Source organism: Zootoca vivipara, chromosome 1 (assembly GCF_965207765.1).
Source record: "Zootoca vivipara chromosome 1, rZooViv2.hap1.1, whole genome shotgun sequence".
Classification (NCBI taxonomy): Eukaryota; Metazoa; Chordata; class Lepidosauria; order Squamata; family Lacertidae; genus Zootoca; species Zootoca vivipara.
In genome coordinates, this window is record NC_142582.1 from 26675402 (window position 1) to 26697598 (window position 22197).

Sequence of the window (22197 nt, forward strand, 5' to 3'; positions counted from 1 at the left end):
TCTCTGCATCTGTGCATCACTAATTTTATCTTTGTGCAGAGGGGATACCCCCAGTTCCAAATATAACAGCCAGGCAGACAATGAGCACAATTCCCCAAATAATTCTCTAGATCAGCTTTCACCAAAACAGCTGGAGGATGCCATGTTGGTGAAGGCTAACCTAGGGTTTTTTAAAAAATAAAATATGAGACTAGTCCATGCCACCCAGAATTCTATCTGCCATTGCTCTATCCCAAATATTATTGAGGAAAGTGGTTGAAAATCTATACTGAGGGAATGGGTAGGTGTGGGGTTATCTTCCTAACCCAAAATGTCTACATCTCAGGCATTTACTGTAGGTGGGGAAATTCCCCAACACATTCTTGTATCCAGTGGGGGTTGTTCACAGTTTGAGGGAGGCTAAAGCTAACTTAACAAATTATTGTGTATATATCCAAAAATGGTTTTTCCCATAGCATAGATATTTGTACTAAATATCCTGTCTTCTTTCAGCTTAGAATTCTAGGGCAGGTCAAGTTGACACCAAGGAACTCAGTGATAAGGTAGAGGTCATGTTAGATAAATTAGATGATTAGCTGTGGACAATATTGCCCTAATGCCCTTTGAAATTATACTGTGAATAAAGGAATTTAATTACAAGGTTACAAAACTATCACTGATTCTCATTTATTATATAGGTTTGATACAATAAAGAAGTGGGGAATATTAAACATATGAAGTTAATGTTAATCTTGCCATAATGAACAACTGGTTAATGAAAATCACTGTCTTCTACCTTTGCATTTGGAAACATGAAATATCAAGGCATATCACTTGTTCACACTGGTGGTAAAGCACTAAAATGCCATTTGTTTTCAAATGGGAACTTCATGTATTTAAAAGGATTACATTTTGAAGCAATATAGTGTTGCGTATTAAAACGAAACGTACCTCTTTGCTTTCTTCCAAATCTGACTCACTGCTAAACTCCTCGGTGTTCAGATTTTCAAAATCTGATTCTCCAACCGCAATGGGCACGGTCACAGTTACGCTTGGGTTGTTTATGAACGACATGTAATCGCTTTCGTCAATTATGTATTTCTCCACACTGCTGCCGATGCCGCTGGTGGTTCCATTGCCATCTTTCAGATAGTTAAAGTCCTTGCCAATATCTACTATGGTATGGTTAGAAATGCAGCTGTCTTTCTTGTTGTTCAGATCTTCGAGTGGTTTGATTTCATCCAGAGCTTTCTGTTTCCTCACAAAGGCCTTTTGGACAAATTCATATGCTTTTCTTTTCACATAATCGACTCCCCTCTGAATCCTTGCCACAGCGATCTGGAGATTGTTCATTTCATTGTCGTCATCAGTAGCAGCAAGATTGTCTGAACTGAAAGAGCTCAGAAGTAAGGCTAGAAACAGGTTCAAAACCTATTAAGGCAAAAAGGCGACAAGAGGTTCTTCACATATTGCACAATTTAAATGACAATAAATCCTTTCTGGATGCAACAATTTTGTATCCTAATTATTATCCTGCCAAGCCAACCTTATGTCATGCTCCCAAGTCTAGCTGCTGTTTGATTACAGCTCCCATCAGCTCCAGACAGCATGATGGAAGTTGTAGCCCATGTTTCCTACCGCTGCTCTAAGCTGAAGGCGTCCTAGGGTCTAATACCTGAAGATGAAGTTTCAGATTTGCAAAACATGACCTACGGCCTCCTTCTTTGTGTGGAAAGAACATGTAATGGACATGTGGTAGAAAGCTTTTGTATGGAGAAGCCTCTTCATTGTTGAGGTGAAACTAACAAGGCATCTCAAACTGAGAATAAGGAGGGGAAAGAGTCTGTTCACTGCTGACTTTCTGCACACATATTTCTATGTTTCTGCAGCATTCATCCACTTTTTTTTCTTTCTACATGCTTGTTGCAACTTCTTATTACGGGTACTGGAAAGGAAACAGGGAAAGGAATTCCAGGGGCTTGAGGAAATATTTATTTCAGGCCTGATGCATTTCAGATCGATCCTTTCCTGGGGCACATTTTATTTAGCTGTTTCTTTTAACCACCGGGACGCAGGTGGCGCTGTGGGTTAAACCACAGAGCCTAGGGCTTACTGATCAGAAGATCGGCAGTTCGAAACCCTGTGATGGGGTGAGCTCCTGTTGCTTGGTCCCAGCTCCTGCCAACCTAGCAGTTTGAAAGCACGTCAAAGTGCAAGTAGATAAATAGGTACTGCTACAGTGGGAAGTTAACGGCGTTTCCGTGTGCTGCTCTGGTTTGCCAGAAGCGGCTTTGTCATGCTGGCCACATGACCTGGAAGCTGTATGCCGGCTCCCTCGGCCAATAATGCGAGATGAGCGCCACAACCCCAGAGTCGGTCACGACTGGACCTAATGGTCAGTGGTCCCTTTACCTTTAACCTTTTAACCACCACAGTAATTTGTATATCCTGGAGGCATTGGGCTGCATCCATAGCAGAGGTAAATGGGGATGGCCATCCTTTTCCCCACTGGGGGGAACCTCTTAAGGGGTCTTGAAGTGTTGTTTCGGGCATCAGCCCAAACCCAATTCAGGGAGTTGGCCCAGATACCACACTCTTTGGTTGCACATTGAGAACACATCCATGCACTCAAGTTTGGATGGTGCTATCAGCCAACAAGTGGACTGCCTGATGACTGGATTCCTGCCTTATGCCATGTCAATCTTTGTGAGCTATAACCAGTAAGAGCTGAGGTCATGTGAAACCTGCTACAGCCTGTGTGTTATTTGCTCTACCCACTTAATCTTGCGTTGCAGAAACAATATATATTTGTTGGATACATACCACTAGATTTCCAATTACCATGACCATCATGAAGACAGTAAGGCACATTGTTTGTCCGGCAACTTCCATGCAATCCCACATAGTTTCTATCCATTCTCCACAAAGTACTCGGAATACAATCAAGAAAGAATGGAAAAAGTCATTCATGTGCCAGCGTGGAAGTTCACAGTCGTTTGAGATCTTGCACACACATTCTTTGTAGCTTTTGCCAAACAACTGCATGCCAACCACAGCGAAAATGAAGACTATGATGGCCAACACCAAGGTCAGGTTTCCTAAAGCACCCACTGAGTTGCCAATAATCTTTATCAACATATTTAATGTTGGCCAAGATTTGGCCAATTTGAAAACTCGAAGCTGAAAAGTAAGAGTAAGTAGACATCACTATTAGTATTCATTATCTTTACATTTCAATTAATATAAGAGCTGTCTTCTGGAGGAAGTAGGTTGATGAAAGCTGACAATGTATATATTTTTTATTCATAGGTAATTGAGCCTAAAATATTTAATCAAATACTTGCATTGCAGATTAAATAATTTCGGCTTACACATATGCAAGACTTCTCCTAGTGACTAGATCTGATTAGCAGAGCACATTTTCCTGGTGGCAGAATTAGGATGCTGCATTTCTTTAAAAGCCAGTTTCTAATATGGAAAACATTAGACACAATGGGAAGAATTGAATGTTGTGCTGAAACAAATATTCAATCAGTATAAGCATTGTTGTTTGCCTGACAGAAGGACCTCCCTCTTCTGCTCCAGTGCTGTGTTCTGGAGGTTCTCGGGTGCATCAGAGCCCCCCCCCATTTTTTTGGGGGGGGGAGGGCACAAGGGGCATGCAGTGAAAAGAGAGTAAGGGAAGCCCCATTGTGCTTGCATGAGCTCTTGTGCGGTCTCCCACCAGCAGAACTACTTAGTTGAATCCAGCCAGTGATTTTTTTTTACTCTTCTTGCATTAAGGGAACAGAGCAGATAGGTCTCAATGATTTGAACGATTAATAGCTGCAGGCTGCAATCTTATATACACTTACATTGTAATGAGTAACACTTAAACCTCTGAGCAAACATGCCTGGGGGTGTGCTATTAGAATATTACACTATTACCTGCTGATTTGTTCCTGACCGAATTTTCAAAAAATCATGCACAAGTAGTAAAATGTATAGTATGTACATTCGTAATTTATATTCTGCATGGTTCCTGGGGAAATGGATAACAGCACTGAGCCTGGGTCCACTGGAATAATATCCAGTGCTGTACTACAGAAAAAAAACTTTCTGCCAAAATGATTGTACAACAGGGTTAGGGGTGGTTGTCAAGGCTGGGGCAGGTGTTTCCATATGTGGTGGGAGTGCCCTGTTGTACACCGATCAAATTATGAATCTGTGTATATATAATATGATCGAAAGTTGTTTTGAAACCTTACTGAGGTACTTACCAGCCTGAAGGATCTTAGGACCGACAACCCTTCCACATTTGCAAGACCCAGCTCCATCAAACTCAGGCTGACAATGATGCCATCAAAAATATTCCAGCCTTCTTGGAAATAGTAATAAGGATCCATAGCTATTATCTTGAGAAACATTTCTGCTGTGAAGATGCCAGTAAACACCTACACACAAAAACCACTATTTGTCATCCATCCCAGATAACAATGATCACATTCATCAAATGTTTGCTGAGCAGAGACGAAGAGCTACAGCATCAAAAATATTGTTTTATTAAGGGGAAAAACAACCCTCCAGAAGTGAACCACTTGATCAGGCTTAAATCTTCCTTCCTCATTCAGGCCCAAACTTTTTTCTCATACAAGTTCTGGTGCTTGGTTTTACTTTTTCAAAACTGCTGACACCACTTCAAGCAGCAAATTTAAATTAATTTGTAATTAGGCTCTTAATCCAGACCCAATCCAACCCAAGCAATTTCATAATTATTTCAGTGGCTGATATCTAACTAAGTCCAACAGAGTAATCCAAGTGAAATAAATTGACTTTTTTTGCTTTCTGCTATTTATTTTACTACAAAGGACTTACCAAATTTCCAACAGACAGCACATGGTTAAACTGAGGAGTCATGGGATAATGCTCCATGGCCATAAACAAGGTGTTCAAAACAATGCAGATGGTGATAGCGAGGTCAACAAATGGATCCATCACTACCAGATTAACAATATGCTTTATTTTTAACCATGGTGGCCAGCAATCCCAGATTAAGCACATGTTAGCAAATTTATACCAGCAGGGTGGGCATTTCTGTCTGGACTCCTCAAGTTCTAGAAGAGAGAAAAGAGAATGCATAAAAAAGAAATAATCCACTCCATATATTCAACTCATAATTATGTGGTACAGGTTTTTTTTTCTACAATGCGTGTTTTGTGATACGATTCATTAAGGTGTTGGCATTCTGATCCCAGTTTAACCTTCACCAAACCAGGATATCAAACCAAAGCTATATGCTGGCTTGCAAACCACAGTTTGGGTTTAGTGGGTTGCTCTTATATCTGAAACCACAAGCCACAGACAAATCCCAGATAGGGTCACTGCAGTCTCAAGAGGCTGCTGTACCATGGAAATGGGAGTGAATATGTGGGAAATGAAAGCACTCTAAACCGTTGTTTCCCTGTTGTGTGCCTGGAAGCTCAAACCATGGTGGGGTTTCCTAACTATGGAGCAGAAAGTATGTAGCAGAAACCATGGTTTGATGAGATATTTCAACTAAGCCAATTAAAATCCTCCTTTACTTCCTCAGCTCTAAATATCACCAGGACAAAGATTTAGCTGTCTAAACAATTGGCAGTACCTAAGAAGTTGAAAAATATTTCAAACTCCTAGATGCCACCCTCAGATTCCTAGATACAAATATCAAATTGCCCAGAAACTGGGCACCTAGCTATCAATATGATATTTAACCTAGAGAGCATATCTAGGAAAAGCTCCTTGGTAGGAATGGGGGTGGGGTTTGAGTCTCTGACACTTGTCTGTCCTTAAGGCCGCATATTTACCTACTGAACAAAGTGGGGCTTACTTCTGAGTAGGCATGCATAGGATTGTATTGTAAATCTGTTGCTGAAATCAATGTGATTCTACACTGCTCAACTTTGCTCAGCAGAGACTTAGCAGTTCAAAGGAATGTCCTGTTGCACCACGTTTGTCAATCGTAATTTCTGTATTATCACTGTATTTACATTTACTAAAATTGGTAAAACAAGAGCTTCTCCCCTCCTAGATTTAGAATGGCTGTGGGAACAAAAGTCAGTGGCCATAACATAATGGTTTATATCAGGGGTCCCCAGACTTACCGGGCTTTGGCCGGAGAGTAGGGGAGTGCGCGCGCAGCGGGCCGGAGGGCGGGGGAGTGCGCGCCCGTGTGCATGCGCACACGCACACGGTCGGGGAAAAACCGCCGAAAATCGCTTGTGCGCATGCGTATGGGCCTCCCCCGACCCGGAAGTGCATCGGAAATGACCTCTTCTGGGTCGGGAGAGGCCCATACGCATGCGCACAAAGGATTTTCGGCGATTTTTTGCCGATTTTGAAGATCGTCGCCGCGCTGCATGCCGGAAGAGCGGGCGGCGGCAGCGGGCGGCGGGGGGCGTCGCGGGCCGGATTGGGAGGCTAATTGGGCTGCATCCGGCCCGGGGGCCGTAGTCTGGGGACCCCTGGTTTATATCTACCAGAAGAATAAAATAATTGTTGTGGAAGCAGAGAACATAACATACAGCCAAACAGAAGCAGATAACTGTTAGCAGACATTTTGTTATTTGTTTTCTAAATGGTCATCTCAGTTTTCATCCACTGGGTTTTGGAAGGATTCTACATACCTTCCATTGTGTTGGTAAGTATGCTGGCTAAACTCATTGCTCTTTGTCTTGCAGTAGGATCAGACAGAAAATCCATAGACATATGGTAAGAACTAGAGCGTCTTTTTCTTAGTTCTGTTTCTGTAGTGGTGCCCTGAAAACAAAATACTTAGGAATGTTAACAGCTCTCATCTCTTTGGTCCCGTAAGAATACCCACAAACTGAAAATGAAGATACCAAAATCTTCTTTAGGCTGCAAGTCATAAATATTACTTAGCGGTAAGTCCCATTGATGCTATCAAGCAGGGGCAACCACTGTGGTGGACAAGGGCTACACTACTGCCCCCTCCAGGAAGGGTGGTGGCAAGGTGGGAGCTGCAGAGACATGCCATTTACACTCCCAATGGTACCGCCGGGCAGCCCCACCTTGCCCCCCCCCATGTAGGGCACATTGCAGTAGTCCAAGCGAGCTTCATTCCACAGAAAGGAATGAAATTCCTTGGCCGAATGATTGCGCAGTTTCAAATCGGTGGCTGCTTTATCTGTTATTACCTCAGGCAGAAGCTGCCCGGTGGGTGACATCAGAGCTGGAGGCCCACCAACTAAGGAGACCACCCCATTGCAGTCCACGGTGCTGTGCATCTTCCCGTTTGCTGGAAGCACGGGTACCATCCTGGATGATCGACTGGCCTGGCTGATGTTGCTGTTGCGCCTTTCACTATGTCTGTGAGGGACAAAGAGAGAATCCCTTCTGCTCTCGTTGTCTTCGAAGGTGCTGTGCTCGTCGTCGGCAAAGTCGTTCTCCGACCCGATGTCCTTTGCTCGGCCTCTGAAGCTGAAAATGCTCGCTTTGCTGCTGCGCCTTGGGGAGAACAAGGAGCCACGGATGCTCAGCAGAGACTGTGAGGGGAAATGGGGAAGCAACCCCAAATCAGAAACTCATGTAAGCCGTGTGCAAGACCAAGACATCGTAAGCATAGTGAAATGCCGGTGTTTGACATGTACATTGAAATCCAATGTTTACAACATTGTAAGATGTATTACAAAGGGGCTGTAAAATACCCAGAAAGGAACATCACTTAAATATCATGGAAACAACACTAAGAACATCGCAGAAAGAAGGGAGGAAGGAATCATAATCATTAACCTTACAGATAACATTATCCGAAAAATTTAAAAAATCTGAAAATAAATTGTAGGAAAATCGAAAGAACCATTGTAGCTGTATCAACAGGCTACCATTAAAATCACCACATGTAATCACCAAACCCAATTACCTAGAAATTATTACCAATAAAAATGATTGTGTTGAAAAACTCTTTCCCTCCCTCCTGAGGAATTATTGAAACACAGACACTTTTTAGGGACTCACCCCAGTGAACCTGAGTGATCTGTATCAATATTAACACAGGTAAATATTAAATGAATATTTATTGGGCAGTTCTACTTGATTACAGTGAACGTCTCCACCTAGTGGAACTGTTTCTCATCGTCCTCCATTCTTTAGAGGGGAAACAAAAAATGGACAAAATCCCAGCTAACCATGGCTTGCTCCCAGGGTGGTGTCAGTGACCAGCATTGCTGCTCACCTGCTAAAGCCCTCTGCCACTGATGCTCCTGCTCCTTGCTATTGCTGCCTTGTTTCCTCACCCTCTCAGAGCAAGCAAGCACTGAGATGGGTGGCCATCTGCATGCCTCGTTCTCTGGGCACGATTAAGCCCAGAGGGAAAAGTCAGTGAATGGGACAGCAAAGAAAGTCGTTTGGAGGATGAAGTGGGTGCACTCAGGAAGGGAGGGCCCAGTGGGAGTGTCTTGCTGAAACAGGGTTACCATACATCTGGAATTTCCCAGACATACCCGGAATACTGCAGTCAGAAGCAGTGCCAGGGTGGAAATGTAACATGACAACCCATATTGGCAGTGTCGTTTTTGCTGATTTTCCTTAAAAATAGCTCAAGAACGTCATCTTGGCTCAACAGTTTTGAAAAACAAAAAAAACAAGCTCAACAACTTTCTGCATATTCACTTTTTGAAATATGGCAACCCTGAAAGGCACTTTGCTGTTGTAATGTGGAGAACTGAATTTCAGATTGCCAAAACTGAAACGAACAGGTTTGTCCATGTCCAGCTGATCCTGAATTCCATGGCATCAAAGTCTGGAAAGGATCAGTGGACCTTTTGCGTCAAAATCCCCCTTAATATACATACATGAGGAAGGCTGAGCAATTTCCACCTGGCCCGGTATTAGTTGGTACACAGACAGGCCAGGGCACTTTCTCCCTACCTGGTGTGGGGAAGAGAACCTTTTCTCATAAGTCAGTCGGTTCCCTTCAATAGAGAATCGGAAGCCCTTCCTTCGGATGCTGTCCTCCGATTCAGATTTGTGAAATTCATCCTCATCTTTTTCGTCTCCTTCGGATTGTTCTCTCTGCTTCCTCTTTTTCCGCCTGTTCCTCCTCTCTTTAGCACTCTTTGAACTCAGCTTTGACGTCACTGAAGAGCTCTCCGAGAACCCTCCGACACCAACAACTTCACTGAACTCTCTAGATTCACCTGTGGCGGCGGCTAAAGCAGCTGCCTGTTGAGTAAACAAAGTTAAACACATTTAAGGCACACAATACTAACCCGTTAATACTATTCCTAGGGTTTCTATTTTTTTAAAAAAGCAGATGAGTTTGATGTTCATCACACTAATCCCACGTACTATGTAAGAAGAAGCATCTCAACAAAGCAATATAGCAAATTCCAAAAGCCTTCCAGGACCTCGCCAAATTTACCTCAGAATGACAGACTCAGTGCTGGCATGTTTTTGCCTGAAGCGAGGGGCGCCCCCTTCTCCCAGGCTTTGGCCAACACTTTAAAAAGTATTGTGCAACATTCAGACACCGGTTCCTGCCTTCATCTATTCCCCCCCAATCATGGTGCCAACTGAAACCTAGACCTGTTTGAAAAAAATATTGCAATATTTGAAAATTTCTCCTCAAAATATCTGCTGGGAAGCAGGTTGAAATGGAGATTACACCTTTAAAGCGCCGGCTGCTGGAACCTTAAAGCTATGCGAAAACTGTCCAAACATTTTCATTAGAAATGTACCTGAGCTTTCTTGTTCCTGTGCTGAATAGTCAATAGAAATAATCATTAAAAAGAAAGAACGGTACCTGGGCTTCTTCCTGTTGCTTTTTCAGCTGCTCCAGCATCTGCTGGAACTCGGCCTCCTTCTGCTCGGCTTCTTCCATGGTAGCTTGGTTCTGCTCTTCGTAGGCCATGGCAACAACAGCCAGGATCAGGTTGATCAGGTAGAAAGAGCCGAGGAAAATCACCAGGACAAAAAAGATCATGTACGTTTTGCCAGCAGCTCTCAATGTCTATAAAAGGAAGGAAGGAAGGAAGGAAGGAAGGAAGGAAGGAAGGAAGGAAGGAAGGAAGGAAGGAAGGAAGGAAGGAAGGAAGGAAGGAAGGAAGGAAGGAGTTAATAACATTCCTATAAAATGTAATGGCTTCTTTATTATACAGTAGTGACAAGTAACATGTTCAGAATGAGTATAAGTTAAATGGTTAAGAAACTTAGTGTACTGATACATGCTGGTCTTATGTAGCTGAGCTATATGTACAAGTTCACATCAAGCTATGTGGCAAATAAGAGGCTGTAATAACAACCACGGCATTCCTTTTTTACAATTGGATATACACACCAGTTAGTAAAGTTAGACCTCACCTCTTATTCATGCTTAATACAAGATGTGCTTCCTCTATCTCAAAGGGAGAGGAACAGCTGTCATAGTCCACTTCTGACCACAGAACTGGCCCCCTGCATATTTTACAGCTGCCAGCTGCCAGAATGGGATATTCAAGGCCTGTACAATCATTCTGTATAAGCCATTCTATAGGCAGCCAATTTGCTTTGCAGCAGCCATATTGCTGGTCGGGGTGGGGGGGAGGCAGGGCTGTCTTAAGTATATTTGGTGCCCTGGCGCCATGGTGCGACAGATCCTTCCGGCGCCCCCGCCCCGCCCCGTTTCCCAGCGCGGCGGGCAGGCGGACACAGTGCGGCTGCCGGGGGTGCAGCTCCGCGGCGGGTGGGCGGGCGCAGCTCCGCAGTGGGCGGGTGGGCGCAGCTGTGCAGCGTCCCCTGGCGGGTGGGCGCCCTGGCACCCTGTGCCACCCAGCCTGGCCATAGGGCCGGCCCTGGGGGGAGGCAAAGTACTAACACCGAAACGTTCATTATGCAACATTGCGACTCACTTCAGCAGAGACATTTTGTAAAGCACCTGAGTCACATTTTACCCTGTTGCTTGCTGGAATAACCAGTTCTGTCAACAGGAGTCATGGCCACACGTTGAAACAACTGGTATGGTTTGAAAACCATTAGGTTTTGTGGACGGTCTTAACCTTGGGCCAATTATCATTCCTCCTGTTGTGCTATCACAGCTTCCCTGTTCCTGACCACGAATGCAACAAATCCCTATGGACTGTACCATTTGTGGCAAGGTGGCCAACCCTGCCCTTGACTTGGAACATGCGATTTTATGCTCCTGAGATGGATTGTTCTATCTGTGACATGGTAACACAGACCATCTACCTTGGAAATACACTCAAGTATTCATAGTAATACATTGCTCTATTACTATGGTAATCGTAATAAGGGGTACTCAATGTGGTGCCTGCCAGACATTATAAGACTACAATTTCCATCATCCCTGACCATTGGCCATGTTGTCTACTGCTGATTGGAATTTGAATCCAATCATATCTGGAGGGCAACTCACTGGCTGCTCCTGTTTATATAATCAACCTCTGTAGTATTGCTAAAACTCCTGGCATATAAAGTCTCTCACCAGTTGGTAAAGGTTTTCCCAGAAGTCCTGAGTCATCAGCCGAAAGAGTGACAAGAAGGCCCAGCTGAAGGTATCAAAACTTGTATAGCCATAGTTGGGGTTTCGACCAGCTTTTACACACATATATCCTTCCGGACATTGGCTAGAAAAAAGTGGGGGAGGGGAATACATTTTCAAAACATCATCTCAATCCATGTGTTTGCTTGAGCAAATAGTCTGCCAGTTCTCAGTAGAACGAAAATGCTTTTTAACTGTGATTTTACTCTGTGGAACAATTCAAGAAAGCCAACTTCAGGCAAAGATCTACAGCCACTGACCTATGGGAAAAGTCAACTGGGGCTGCAGCCAATAGTGGTTAGAGCCAGATCTGATGGTGGGTGAGGCTTCAAGATCCCTTGTCTGCCTCTTGCACACACACATGAAGTGGAAGATGAAGAGATTCCCAGAGAGGAGAGTTGGAGAGCAAGAGTGAACCTGCAGTGTTCAGAGAGCTGAACGATAAGGAGGGATGCAAATTAAACTAAAGGCCCCATGTAATCCTTGAACTGAGGGGTTTTAGGGTAGCGTGACTACCGGCTGCCTTGGGCGTCACACTGCAGAGGGCACCAAAACAATGATGTTGAACCGAGCATGAGAGGCCCTCCCCCCCCCGAATTGTAGCATCACATCACCCGAAGTCTTGGTGATCACCACTGCCTTGAACTGCAGGTTCTTTACTTAGGTCTAAACCAGGCACCCCCAAACTTCGGCCCTCCAGATGTTTTGGACTACAATTCCCATCATCCCTGACCACTGGTCCTGTTAGCTAGGGATCATGGGAGTTTTAGGCCAAAACATCTGGAGGGCCGCAGTTTGGGGATGCCTGGTTTACACGGTCAATGCCTTTTCAACATTACCTAGGAAAAACTAGCCATTGCCTTGCCCAAATCCTAAACATACCAATACAAAGTGTTACCATTTAAATTTATCATGCTTTAGTGTAACACTTAAGAGAGGTACTGAAAGTGAGGGAGGTGCCTCTCATTGATCTTAGGGGTGTTTTCGAAGTGTGTAAAAAGAAAATTGAAAGATTGGGTGGATGGGGGAGTTGTTACTGAAACACAAGTTCTCCATGTCAAACATAGCCCCCTCTTTCATATCCCCATAAATGTAGATGCTGACATCCAGACAGCAGGCTTCTGAGCCCAAAATGCTAGAGATCTGAAATGCTGTGGATATTAACTACAGCTGCTGCACCCACACTCTTGAATAAGGTGTAATGGACCATTCTCTCACCCGGCATCTGAGCTGTTGCCACACAGCAAAGCATCATTTTGTCCTTCCAAGAAGTAAAAGTGATCTGTTTGGAAACAGAAATGGATAACATTTAATTGCACTGAAAATAACTTGAGAGTCCCATGACATCTTGGTGATTAAGGTTTGGATCCTAACTAGGCATTTATGAACAGGCTCATGGGTGGAATTGAGATGATCCAGTGGAAATCCCCACTGGTGGAAAGCAGATAAAGTAATTTTTGCCAATTCCTTCTTTCTCCATGTAGCCCCCAGTTCTGCCTGTGAAAGTCTCCCCTTCCCTTCGGACAGAAGCATCCCATGAATGCAACTCCACTCAGAAGGTACACCCACCAAAAGAATATTTGGCAGGATATACATCGTCCAATAGATTTATTGTGGCACAATCCCTTCAACTTAGTTATGAAACAGTATTGGTAGTCCCCCGTAGACCAAAAGTATTGAGCACCAGATTACATGTAATGTCTGTGCATGATGCGCCAACACAGCAGTCCTGTAGATACTGTGAATTATTATTACTATCGTTATTACTATTCGCTTTAAAAGGGCCTGAATTTTTCAAAGTGCTGTACAGGTAGATTATATAGATAGATATAGATATAGATCAGGCATGGCCAAACATGTCCCTCCAGATGTTCTGGGACTACAATTCCCATCATCCCCGACCATTGGTCCTGTTAGTTAGGGATCATGGGAGTTGTAGTCCCAAAACATCTGGAGGGCTGAGTTTGGCCATGCCTGATATAGATGATATAGATATAGATATGTTCCTGCCTGCAGTCTTACAATCTGATAGACATAATACAAAAGGAAAAGGGGGAGAGAAGATGAAAGCAAAGTATGTGTAGGCCTGGGCTGCAGAATAGTTTGTGCTAAAATAAGTACAGTGTCAAATCAGTGAGATCGATTAATTTCTGTCGTACTGCTTGAAACCCCATTGCAGTATAAGAGGTCACAGGAAAACAAGAAGCGCACTGGGCTGCACCAGTGTACCTCATGACAGAAATGGCCTTGGGATGATGCATACCTCTCGTGTATAAAGCTTGTACAACCCCCAACACACTAGACTCAGCTCATAGGCAAACTCAAGGACGTTAAAATGACTAGACCAGACACGTCAAACCTGCGGCCCTCCAGATGCTTTGGACTACAATTCCCATCTTCCCCAACCACTGGTCCTGCTAGCTAGGGATCATGGGAGTTGTAGGCCAAAACATCTGGAGGGCCGCAGGTTTGACATGCCTGGACTAGACATTTAAAGTTAAGTGATTCAATAACATCAGCACAAAGCCTTGCCGTTTTCTTTGTGAGCATAGGTAAAGCACACCTTCCAAGTGTCCTGATTTTCCAGGGACAGTCCTGGAATTACAAAAGCCACCCAGTTTCTGATTTGATCCCAAAGCGTCCCTATTTCCCCTGCCACTGCTGCCGCCACTGAGCTCACAGAGGAGGATGAGCCGGCGCTTGTCCTGAATGGGGGTGGTGAGGGGGAGCATCCTGTTCATACCTGCCAAGTTGCTGTCGGAGAAATAAGGGACCGTGCCAGAAGCAGCAGACCGGAAGTAGCGCTGCCGCCATTTTGGAACTGGGCGGAGCATGCTCAGAAGTGACTTTTGATGCTGCTTTGCTCAGTTCCAAAATGGCCGCCGCGCCAGAAGTTCCACTGCAGCCATTTTGGAACTGGGCAGAGCAGCATCAAAAGTAGCTTCTGAGCATGCTCCGCCCAGTTCCAAAATGGCCGCCGCGCCAGAATAAACCGGGGGGGGGGAAACAAAAAAAATCTGGTTTTTTCAGCTGGAAAAACGGGGATTTCCCGGGGAATACGGGAGACTTGGCAGCTATGATCCTGTTGCCTCTCCATGGTGGCGGCTGCTGCTGCTGCTGGCCTCCTCCCTTGGGCAGCTGGCAGTGGCTGCTGGGAAGAGGGCAAGGAGAAGGAGAGGCTGCTGCCACCAAGGCCCAGCCTCGTGTGACATGGCGGCTCTGAGGGGGAGTCGGAGGATAGGACTGCCCTGGGCAGGAAGGGGGAGTAGAGCAAAGTGCAAGGAGTCTTTTTTTAAAAATGTTTTGCGTGTCCGTGTCTAATCTTGCCCCTTTCTAAAATTTATTTATTGGTGTGTGTTTTTCTTTTCGCCATTCAGCTTATCATCAGTGCCTGCAAACCCAGGACTCAGTTTTAGCACTATAGCCTAGGCTGGGCTGCATAATTTTAGTGCCTATTGATGAAAACAATCCAGCTGTGATCAGTAAAACATTAAGATATATATATATATATCATTCAATCAATCAATCAAAAAGTAATAATGTGTCAGCAGGCCTTACTGTCATCACTGACGTAGTCATCCCAGTTAAACGTAGTCACAGTTCTATTAACAAAGGTACCGTTATCTCCCATTGTGCTATCAAAGTAGGAAGTTATGTTGATTTCAAAAGTAGAATTGTCAGGCGGCCAAATCAGGCATTTGTGCCTCAAGTTCCCCATGAAAAGCTGGAGCCCTATTAATGCAAATACACTCAGACAAAACACAGTCAGGATCATGACATCCGAGAGCTTCTTCACTGACTGAATTAGGGCCCCCACAATGGTCTTCAGGCCTGCAAACAGAAAGGGAAATTCATTGCGATGTTGCACGCTAAATATACTGTATGCCACGTGAATGTGCATGACTTAATGTTTCATGCAGAACGACAACAAAATGGTTCTTATATTTGTGACAGTTTAATGAAAAAGCCTGATTGCCTGTGGACATGATTGAAAAGCTGTTAGGTTTATGCTGATTTGAAACTGTGTATGAAAATAAAACAGATATATTGAGGTATCTGTGGTACATAATCAGAGAAACACTTTGCCTAAGCAAAAACGCAATTTTGCGATCCATGCTTGTATATCAGCCCTGTGTAGAAAAGTATATTGTTTTATTTTGCTTGTGTCTCTTGCCCAAACCATTATTGTGGGGTCAGTTTTTGAAAGGTTCAACAACACAAATAAGGTGGGGGGTTTTAATAAAAAAAAATAGTTACTTCAATTATCCCATGTTCAGTTTTATTGAATAAAAATGGGCGATGGTTTGGAGAAGAAGAACATCTTTTTAGAAAATTCCCATGCATAGAAAAAAGCCCATGCTAACTTTCACATTTTGCATCTATTTATGCATAATTTTTTAAAATAAATAAATAAATAAATAAAAATCCCAAACACAACTGATTGCAAGTTTCGGTTGGGAGTGCCTGCAACAAATGGTAAAATTTGCATCAGTATGAAAGCCTTAATCTTGACTCTTAATTTAAAAGCGGAAAGCTTGATGTCATAAGATGCAAATCATATAGCCACTTTCTGCAAATGTCTCATGCAAGAATTTGTTAAACGCAAAGGCTGATTTGGAAAATAATAATAATAACCAAGCTGTCATAGTTAAAAAGCAAAGAATCGCTGAAAACAAAAGTTTTCGATTCTTGCTTTTTTCTTTTGCTTATACAGTGCAGCGAGCAACACGGCTTTTGCTTAAAAGTGTGGTTTCATCTTTAATGGAGCTTTAAAAGGTCAGCCTCCGTGTTTAACCTAGCTCTCACCTGGAATGACTGATATTGTTTTCAATGCCCGGAGAACTCTGAATGTTCTCAACGCTGAGACATTGCCCAGGTCCACAAACTCTGTCACATATCTGCAATAGGGGAGTTCACACACAAACACAATGACAGCACACAAAAAACAGTTGGAGATACAAGGGGCCTGACACTTCATCATTCCACTCACTTCTTACCTGGGATTACAGAAATAGTTTTCAAAGCTCTCAATACTCTGAAAGTTCGAAGAGCTGAAACATTGCCTAGGTTTACAAATTCTGTTACATACCTGTAGAATCAAATCACAGTTATTCAGAATTGAGGCAGACTTTATGCTACTTGCTTGGGGGGGCCTTTCCTCAGATTAAATTAAAATGTCAGCGAGCAAATCACACTGCTTTATTTTAAACTAATTTGGGAACTTGAGAGGTAGCTTCCATTCCGGTGAACAGAAAAGAAGACAAGATATGAAACAAGCTTATTTTAAGAGGGCTAAGCCAGAGTTAGTTACAATACAAACGGCAGAAATTCTAATTTGGCTTTGCAGCACAGTCTCCATTCTGGGACGCTAACAATCAACAATACTGTATATCTCTTTCTCTAAAGGTTCTCCCTGTCTCAATTTGAGGTTACCAGTAACTAACAACACCCCCCTTTAAATATTGCAAACAAATACTTACGCAAATGTAATGACAGTGAAGTCAAGCCAGTTCCAGGGATCCCGGAGGAAAGTGAAAGTTTCTAAACAGAAGCCCCTTGCAAGAATTTTTATTAGTGATTCAAAGGTGTAAATTCCCGTGAATGTGTATCTGAAGAAAATATCAGTGCAACAGTTAACAGAAAACAAGTATTAATGATTTCAACAAAATATTCCCAACAAAAAACAGACAATTATAAAATTGGGTGGCGGGGGGAAGATGTCAGAAGTCTAAAGCATGAATTGTTTTCCAAAGGGAAAGCTATGAGATCTGTCTCTGGATGACAAGCCAGGTATGAGGCAGAGCTGATTAAATGCAATGCTCACAATGTCAGGATTCCTAAGGCTTCCCCTCACCACCACCACCACTAGTAGCAGAAAGCTGGGAGAGATCAAAGTCACATGGGCAAGGAGGGAGAAGACTGACTGGTTGGCTTCTACTGTTTATGTGTCTTCTTACTGGTTAATTTCACTTCTTCTTCCTCAGCCACTAAGAAGATGCAAAAACAGAGTAAACCAGGTGTGCAGAAGAGAGGGGAGGGAAGTCAACAGGAAGGTAAATTAGATTTGTAGAGACTTTGCTAAAATGTTTTTGTAAAAGTTGAAAATAATTTTTAAAAAAACCCAAACAGGACTTTGTATTGGGTCTGAAACTAATTGGCAGTTCAGTCGTGCCAGGATTGGCTTTATATGCTCCAACTGTCTTAGGATAGGCCAGGGAATTATATTGTTGTATGATTTGCAATGGGGCTAGATGTCCTCCCTGGACCCTTTCCAAGGCTGTGATTCTATACTTGGGGTCCAAAATAGAGGAGGACTGCCAGAAGGATAATACCACTTTCTGCTATTTTGTTGTGGGTGGATGTCGCCATGATGGTTCAACAGAAGAACAGGTAAAGTTGGACTTTGACTAGGGCCATTTCCTATCTTTTTGTTACTGCACATCCAATTCAAATATATTTATAATTTTCCCCTTTTCCTCCCCTTAATTATTTCTTACTGCACGCATTTATATCAATCCCGCTAATGTTCTGATTTGTTTACAATGTGTCTTCAAGTAACCCATAAATTTTCCCCATTCTATTTTAATAGAAAAGAAGAAAAGGAAAAGGAAACCAGTGTGCAAAGAAGGGCAGGTGGCTCCTCCTCCTTCCTTGAGTGTTCAACTTTGATCTCCCCTCTAGCCTGGAACTTTTCCTCACTTGCCAATTTTAGTGGCATAGTTTCTGCTTGATTTGACATTTTGAAGAGGGAATTTGTAGCTGATTGTCTTCAACCTTTGGTCACATGCCATTGTTATCAGACAGCAATTGAGTTTGTGTCAAAATTGAAAGAAGTCACATGACTGTTGTTACATCCCTGGGTACCATATTACAAATCTGATTCAATCACCATTCTGCATTTTAATTGCCTTTTGAATGGGGAAACAGCAAGAGGCAGAGGGAAGCAAAGATCAGTTCTGGAGCACAGAAAATAGTCCAGTCAGGCCTTGAGGTCTATTTTAGCTTAAAGGTGTAGAATGTGAACAAGAAGTAGGGGGTCAATCTTGGGCACAAATGCATGCAGGGCCGTCTCAACCATGTCGGGCACCCTGGCGCCGTGGTGCAGAGATCGCTCCGGCACCCCCGCTCCGCCCCATTTCTTGTTGCGGCTGGTGGGTGGGCGCAGGGCGCCCCGTGCCACCCAGCCTACCCCTAGAATGCATGCTTGCATGATGTGGGAACCCGTGTAATGAGAACCAGCATTGTTGGTTTCTTGCCAACAGAACTGCCCCTTGGATGACTTTATATACATATATAAAAAATCATGCATTACATATTCATTAACACACTGAATAGTGATTAGATTTAACTTACTCTACATTCTTTGTCCAGTCCGGAGGGTTGCTCATGGTCATAAATACACAGTTGGTCAAAATAGTGCACATAATAAGCATGCTGAATAATGTATGTTATTGTTAAGGAACATATTCTTGAGAACTCATTGTAAGAAAAATTGATTACATCAACAGTACATTGTGGTTCACTTCCAGTATCATTAATCTTTCCTGTCATTTTTATGATGCTCGGGGAACATCGCATAACCTTCTCACATATTACTCCATATTTAAAAGAAAATGGGTGGATTGATGGACATTCTAATAGCCTTTCAGAAATATTATTAAATTGTTGCTGTTTTTTTTTTTTAAGGAAGGAAGGATAAAGTCATTTTACTTCTGGATCAGAAGTAAAAACAAGTGGTTTGAGTCGGATGTGGGTGGCCGGTATAATATTAAGATGCAAATGTTAAGTCTAAACGGTGATGACACCGCTAAGCATTATTGTGCTCAGCAAAGTGGCAGGCAACTTCAAAATGATGTTTCAGAATGATATGGAACATTAGGCAGAAAATGATGTCAGATGAACTCTATGTGTATGTGAATGCTGTAGGTTAGCATTTGCCACCTGACAATTAGTTTCAAATGTGAATCAAAAGTTTATCTCATCTAAGGTAGATTTTATAGTAGGTTCAAAACATGGCAAGGTTCCAAAATAAGGTAGGGTTTTAGGTTCTTGCTGTTGTTTGCGAAAACAATGGAAAAGCCAATGGGGAAGCAGCTGCAAAAGGGCCCAAATTCAATCTCAGCATCTCCAGGTAACAATGGAAAAGACTCCTATCTGGAGAGTTGCTGCCACTCAGTATGAGCGAAATGGACCAGTGCCCTGGTAGCTTCCTATGTCAATATATATATATATTATTCTAGATACTCCAGGTGTGATTGTTTGATTAAGCCAACAATCACTGCCTCTTTAGGGAGACAGCACTCAATGTTTTGCTGGCTTTGGCCCATCTCGACTGTTGTCAACGGATCACCAGGGAAGCTGCCATGCGGGAAAACTGGGCTTCTACTCATAGAAGGGAAACTTGCCCACCTGGGGGATGGGGAAAAGGTTAAGCAAGAGCCCCACTCAGAATGACCCGGGGTTTACATCACTATGAACACTGGACATAACTTGTTCTCTTCACCTTCGCAATAGAAATTATTTCCTCTGTCATTCAAAGGCTCAATAACTTAAGGGTACACCCCCCACACAAATGCATACTGTTTAATTACCTAGACATGATAGGCTCTCAGTGGCCACAGGATGGCACTATAAACTAGGAAAAATATGTAGAGCTCTTTTATTTTACGGAAGGCGTATACATGCATATTTAGATGTTCATTTATTACATTTGCATCATGCCCTTCCTCAGAGTAGTGTGCAAGGGATTCCCAGGACATGCTTCAGATCTCCTTAGCTTTCGACTTAGAAATACTCCAGCCCCTTCTCTTTAACAGCCGTTTTTGGCGTGGCGGTTCTAAAGAACAAAGAAGCAGCCAGTGCTTCTGCCAAGCAATGTGAGTTTAAGGATGTTAGGTCTCCTCTGGTTACATGCAAACTGGGAATTTTAAAAAATGGAACTGGAATCCCCTCGAGGTGCTTCTGTTTGTCTCCCTGCAATCCTTCTCCCTTCTTTGCACAGGTATAGCTTTGCTCCTTAAGATTTTTCTTGGATTAGCCAACGAAAGCAAGTATACCCAAAGGTGCATTTGAGACTTAGAGCAAAATGGAAAGGTAGAGGTTCCATTCTTGGAAAGTAAATTCAACAGCAAGCCAACACTTCTTGCCACACTTGATTTCTTTCTGTTCCCCTGCTTGCCAGGGCCAAGCTGCTTGGGGCATGTTGTGATTATATGGGCTCCCTGGGACCAAATGCCTGGAAAGAACCAAAGCACCGAAAAACAGAGTAGCACCGTTTCACTTCTTGTGACGTAACCACTTGAAAAGGATATGAATGTACCAAAATTTTAATAGCTATTTTTCTAAGAGGGTTGAATGGAGTTAACATATACACGGCGGAAGTGGCACTGAATCGGAAGATCGCCTTCCCTCTATTCAATACTATAAATGTCTGGAAGAAAAAGGGACAGAGAGAAGGAGGAAAGAATTGATTCGTGGCATGTAACATTGACCTGTGTTATCACTCAAGCACCGAAACGCACAGACACAGAAGCTTGGTTAGAGAACAGTATACACAAAAGAAAACCTTCCCTATCTAATTCAGTTAATACCATGATTTCCATAAGGCTACTCAACCAATCAGGTTCAGGATTCAGTCTAAAGTCATCTTCTTCTGCACAGCCAGACATACAAGGCAGGCATTAGCTCTTCCTAACCAATACTAGGAATTAGATTTTGGTTGGCTGGCCCGTGACTGAAATTTGCATTAAATTAGCATGTGCTAATTATAATATACTCTGAGAAATTAAGATGGTGGGTGGCTTGCCAACATTGCACTTTGCAGTGCGCCCAACTGCCATATAAATTTTGTTTTAAAAAAAGTTTTTTTAAAGGGGAAGGGGATTTGGGGCACACCACACGAAGTCCAGGCCCTTGGGCTACTGTTGCTTCCTCCTACCATTATGACTGCAGACCAGTTTCTTTCGAAGATGGAACCAGAAGTTGTTGCAGGCAGGTAACAGCCTCAGCCATTCCTTCCCAACAGCCTGGTCCTGGTCAGGCACAGCTAAGTCGACTGAGATCAATGGGCAGGCCTTGCTCTGTGGAGCACTGCAACCGAACAGCTTCACCCAGCCAGGTAGAAAGGTTACGACATCAACTTTTAGCAAGATTTGGCTCTCAACAGCTAGGAAGCTCAAGTTCAAATGCGTCAAAAAAGTGGATGTGTCAAAAAAATGAATGGGGCAGGGTTTGCTAATGTGTAGGTTCAAACGTAACAATTTTTTTAAAAAAAAATTGGAACATTTGAACCTACATGCCTGTTCTGACTGTACTCCAAACTGAATGAAGGAATGCCTGGTGCAGGAAGAGGGTATATTTCTGCTGTAATATCCAGGGCCTCAGGGCCACTTTTGGGAAACCGCTGGGTATCTTCGCAGCTGGTATTTACACAAATCATTTTCCCATAAAGGAACGGACAGGAGGGGTCACACCGAAGTCATTCACCTGCATGAACTTGCCCTACAGGCAATTCAAGTGGCTGCTTTCCTGTGGTGCAGCGACTTTTTGAGCAGTGCATGCGCACATGTGAGAGACGCCTGGCCTCCTGAACACATACAGATTTCTTTAAATTCCCAAGCAGTGTTAACACCTAAACTTGCCTGTTATCTACTGGATTCAAATGACCGGTCCTCACTCTGCGATGGCTTCTTTGGTACCAGATATCA

At 43.3% G+C, this 22197-nt stretch overlaps 1 protein-coding gene across 2 annotated transcripts in view; it reads right to left on the minus strand.

Moving 5' to 3' along the window:
* SCN2A (sodium voltage-gated channel alpha subunit 2) overlaps positions 1 to 22197 on the minus strand; it is a 61114-nt gene that overhangs the window by 31851 nt on the left and 7066 nt on the right. Inside the window, exons 2-16 of one of the 2 annotated variants that reach the window (XM_088660936.1) lie at positions 20803 to 20921; positions 18845 to 18934; positions 16972 to 17100; positions 16298 to 16389; positions 15050 to 15322; positions 12710 to 12773; positions 11435 to 11576; positions 9758 to 9964; positions 8884 to 9177; positions 7152 to 7499; positions 6621 to 6753; positions 4834 to 5072; positions 4239 to 4412; positions 2803 to 3159; positions 931 to 1410 (exon numbers count right to left, since the gene is read on the minus strand). In XM_088660936.1, the coding sequence (XP_088517062.1) occupies positions 931 to 1410; positions 2803 to 3159; positions 4239 to 4412; positions 4834 to 5072; positions 6621 to 6753; positions 7152 to 7499; positions 8884 to 9177; positions 9758 to 9964; positions 11435 to 11576; positions 12710 to 12773; positions 15050 to 15322; positions 16298 to 16389; positions 16972 to 17100; positions 18845 to 18934; positions 20803 to 20921 (3141 nt within the window). Of the gene's footprint in view, positions 1 to 930; positions 1411 to 2802; positions 3160 to 4238; positions 4413 to 4833; positions 5073 to 6620; positions 6754 to 7151; positions 7500 to 8883; positions 9178 to 9757; positions 9965 to 11434; positions 11577 to 12709; positions 12774 to 15049; positions 15323 to 16297; positions 16390 to 16488; positions 16581 to 16971; positions 17101 to 18844; positions 18935 to 20802; positions 20922 to 22197 lie in introns of both variants that reach the window. The other variant, XM_088660933.1, reaches the window with a different exon arrangement.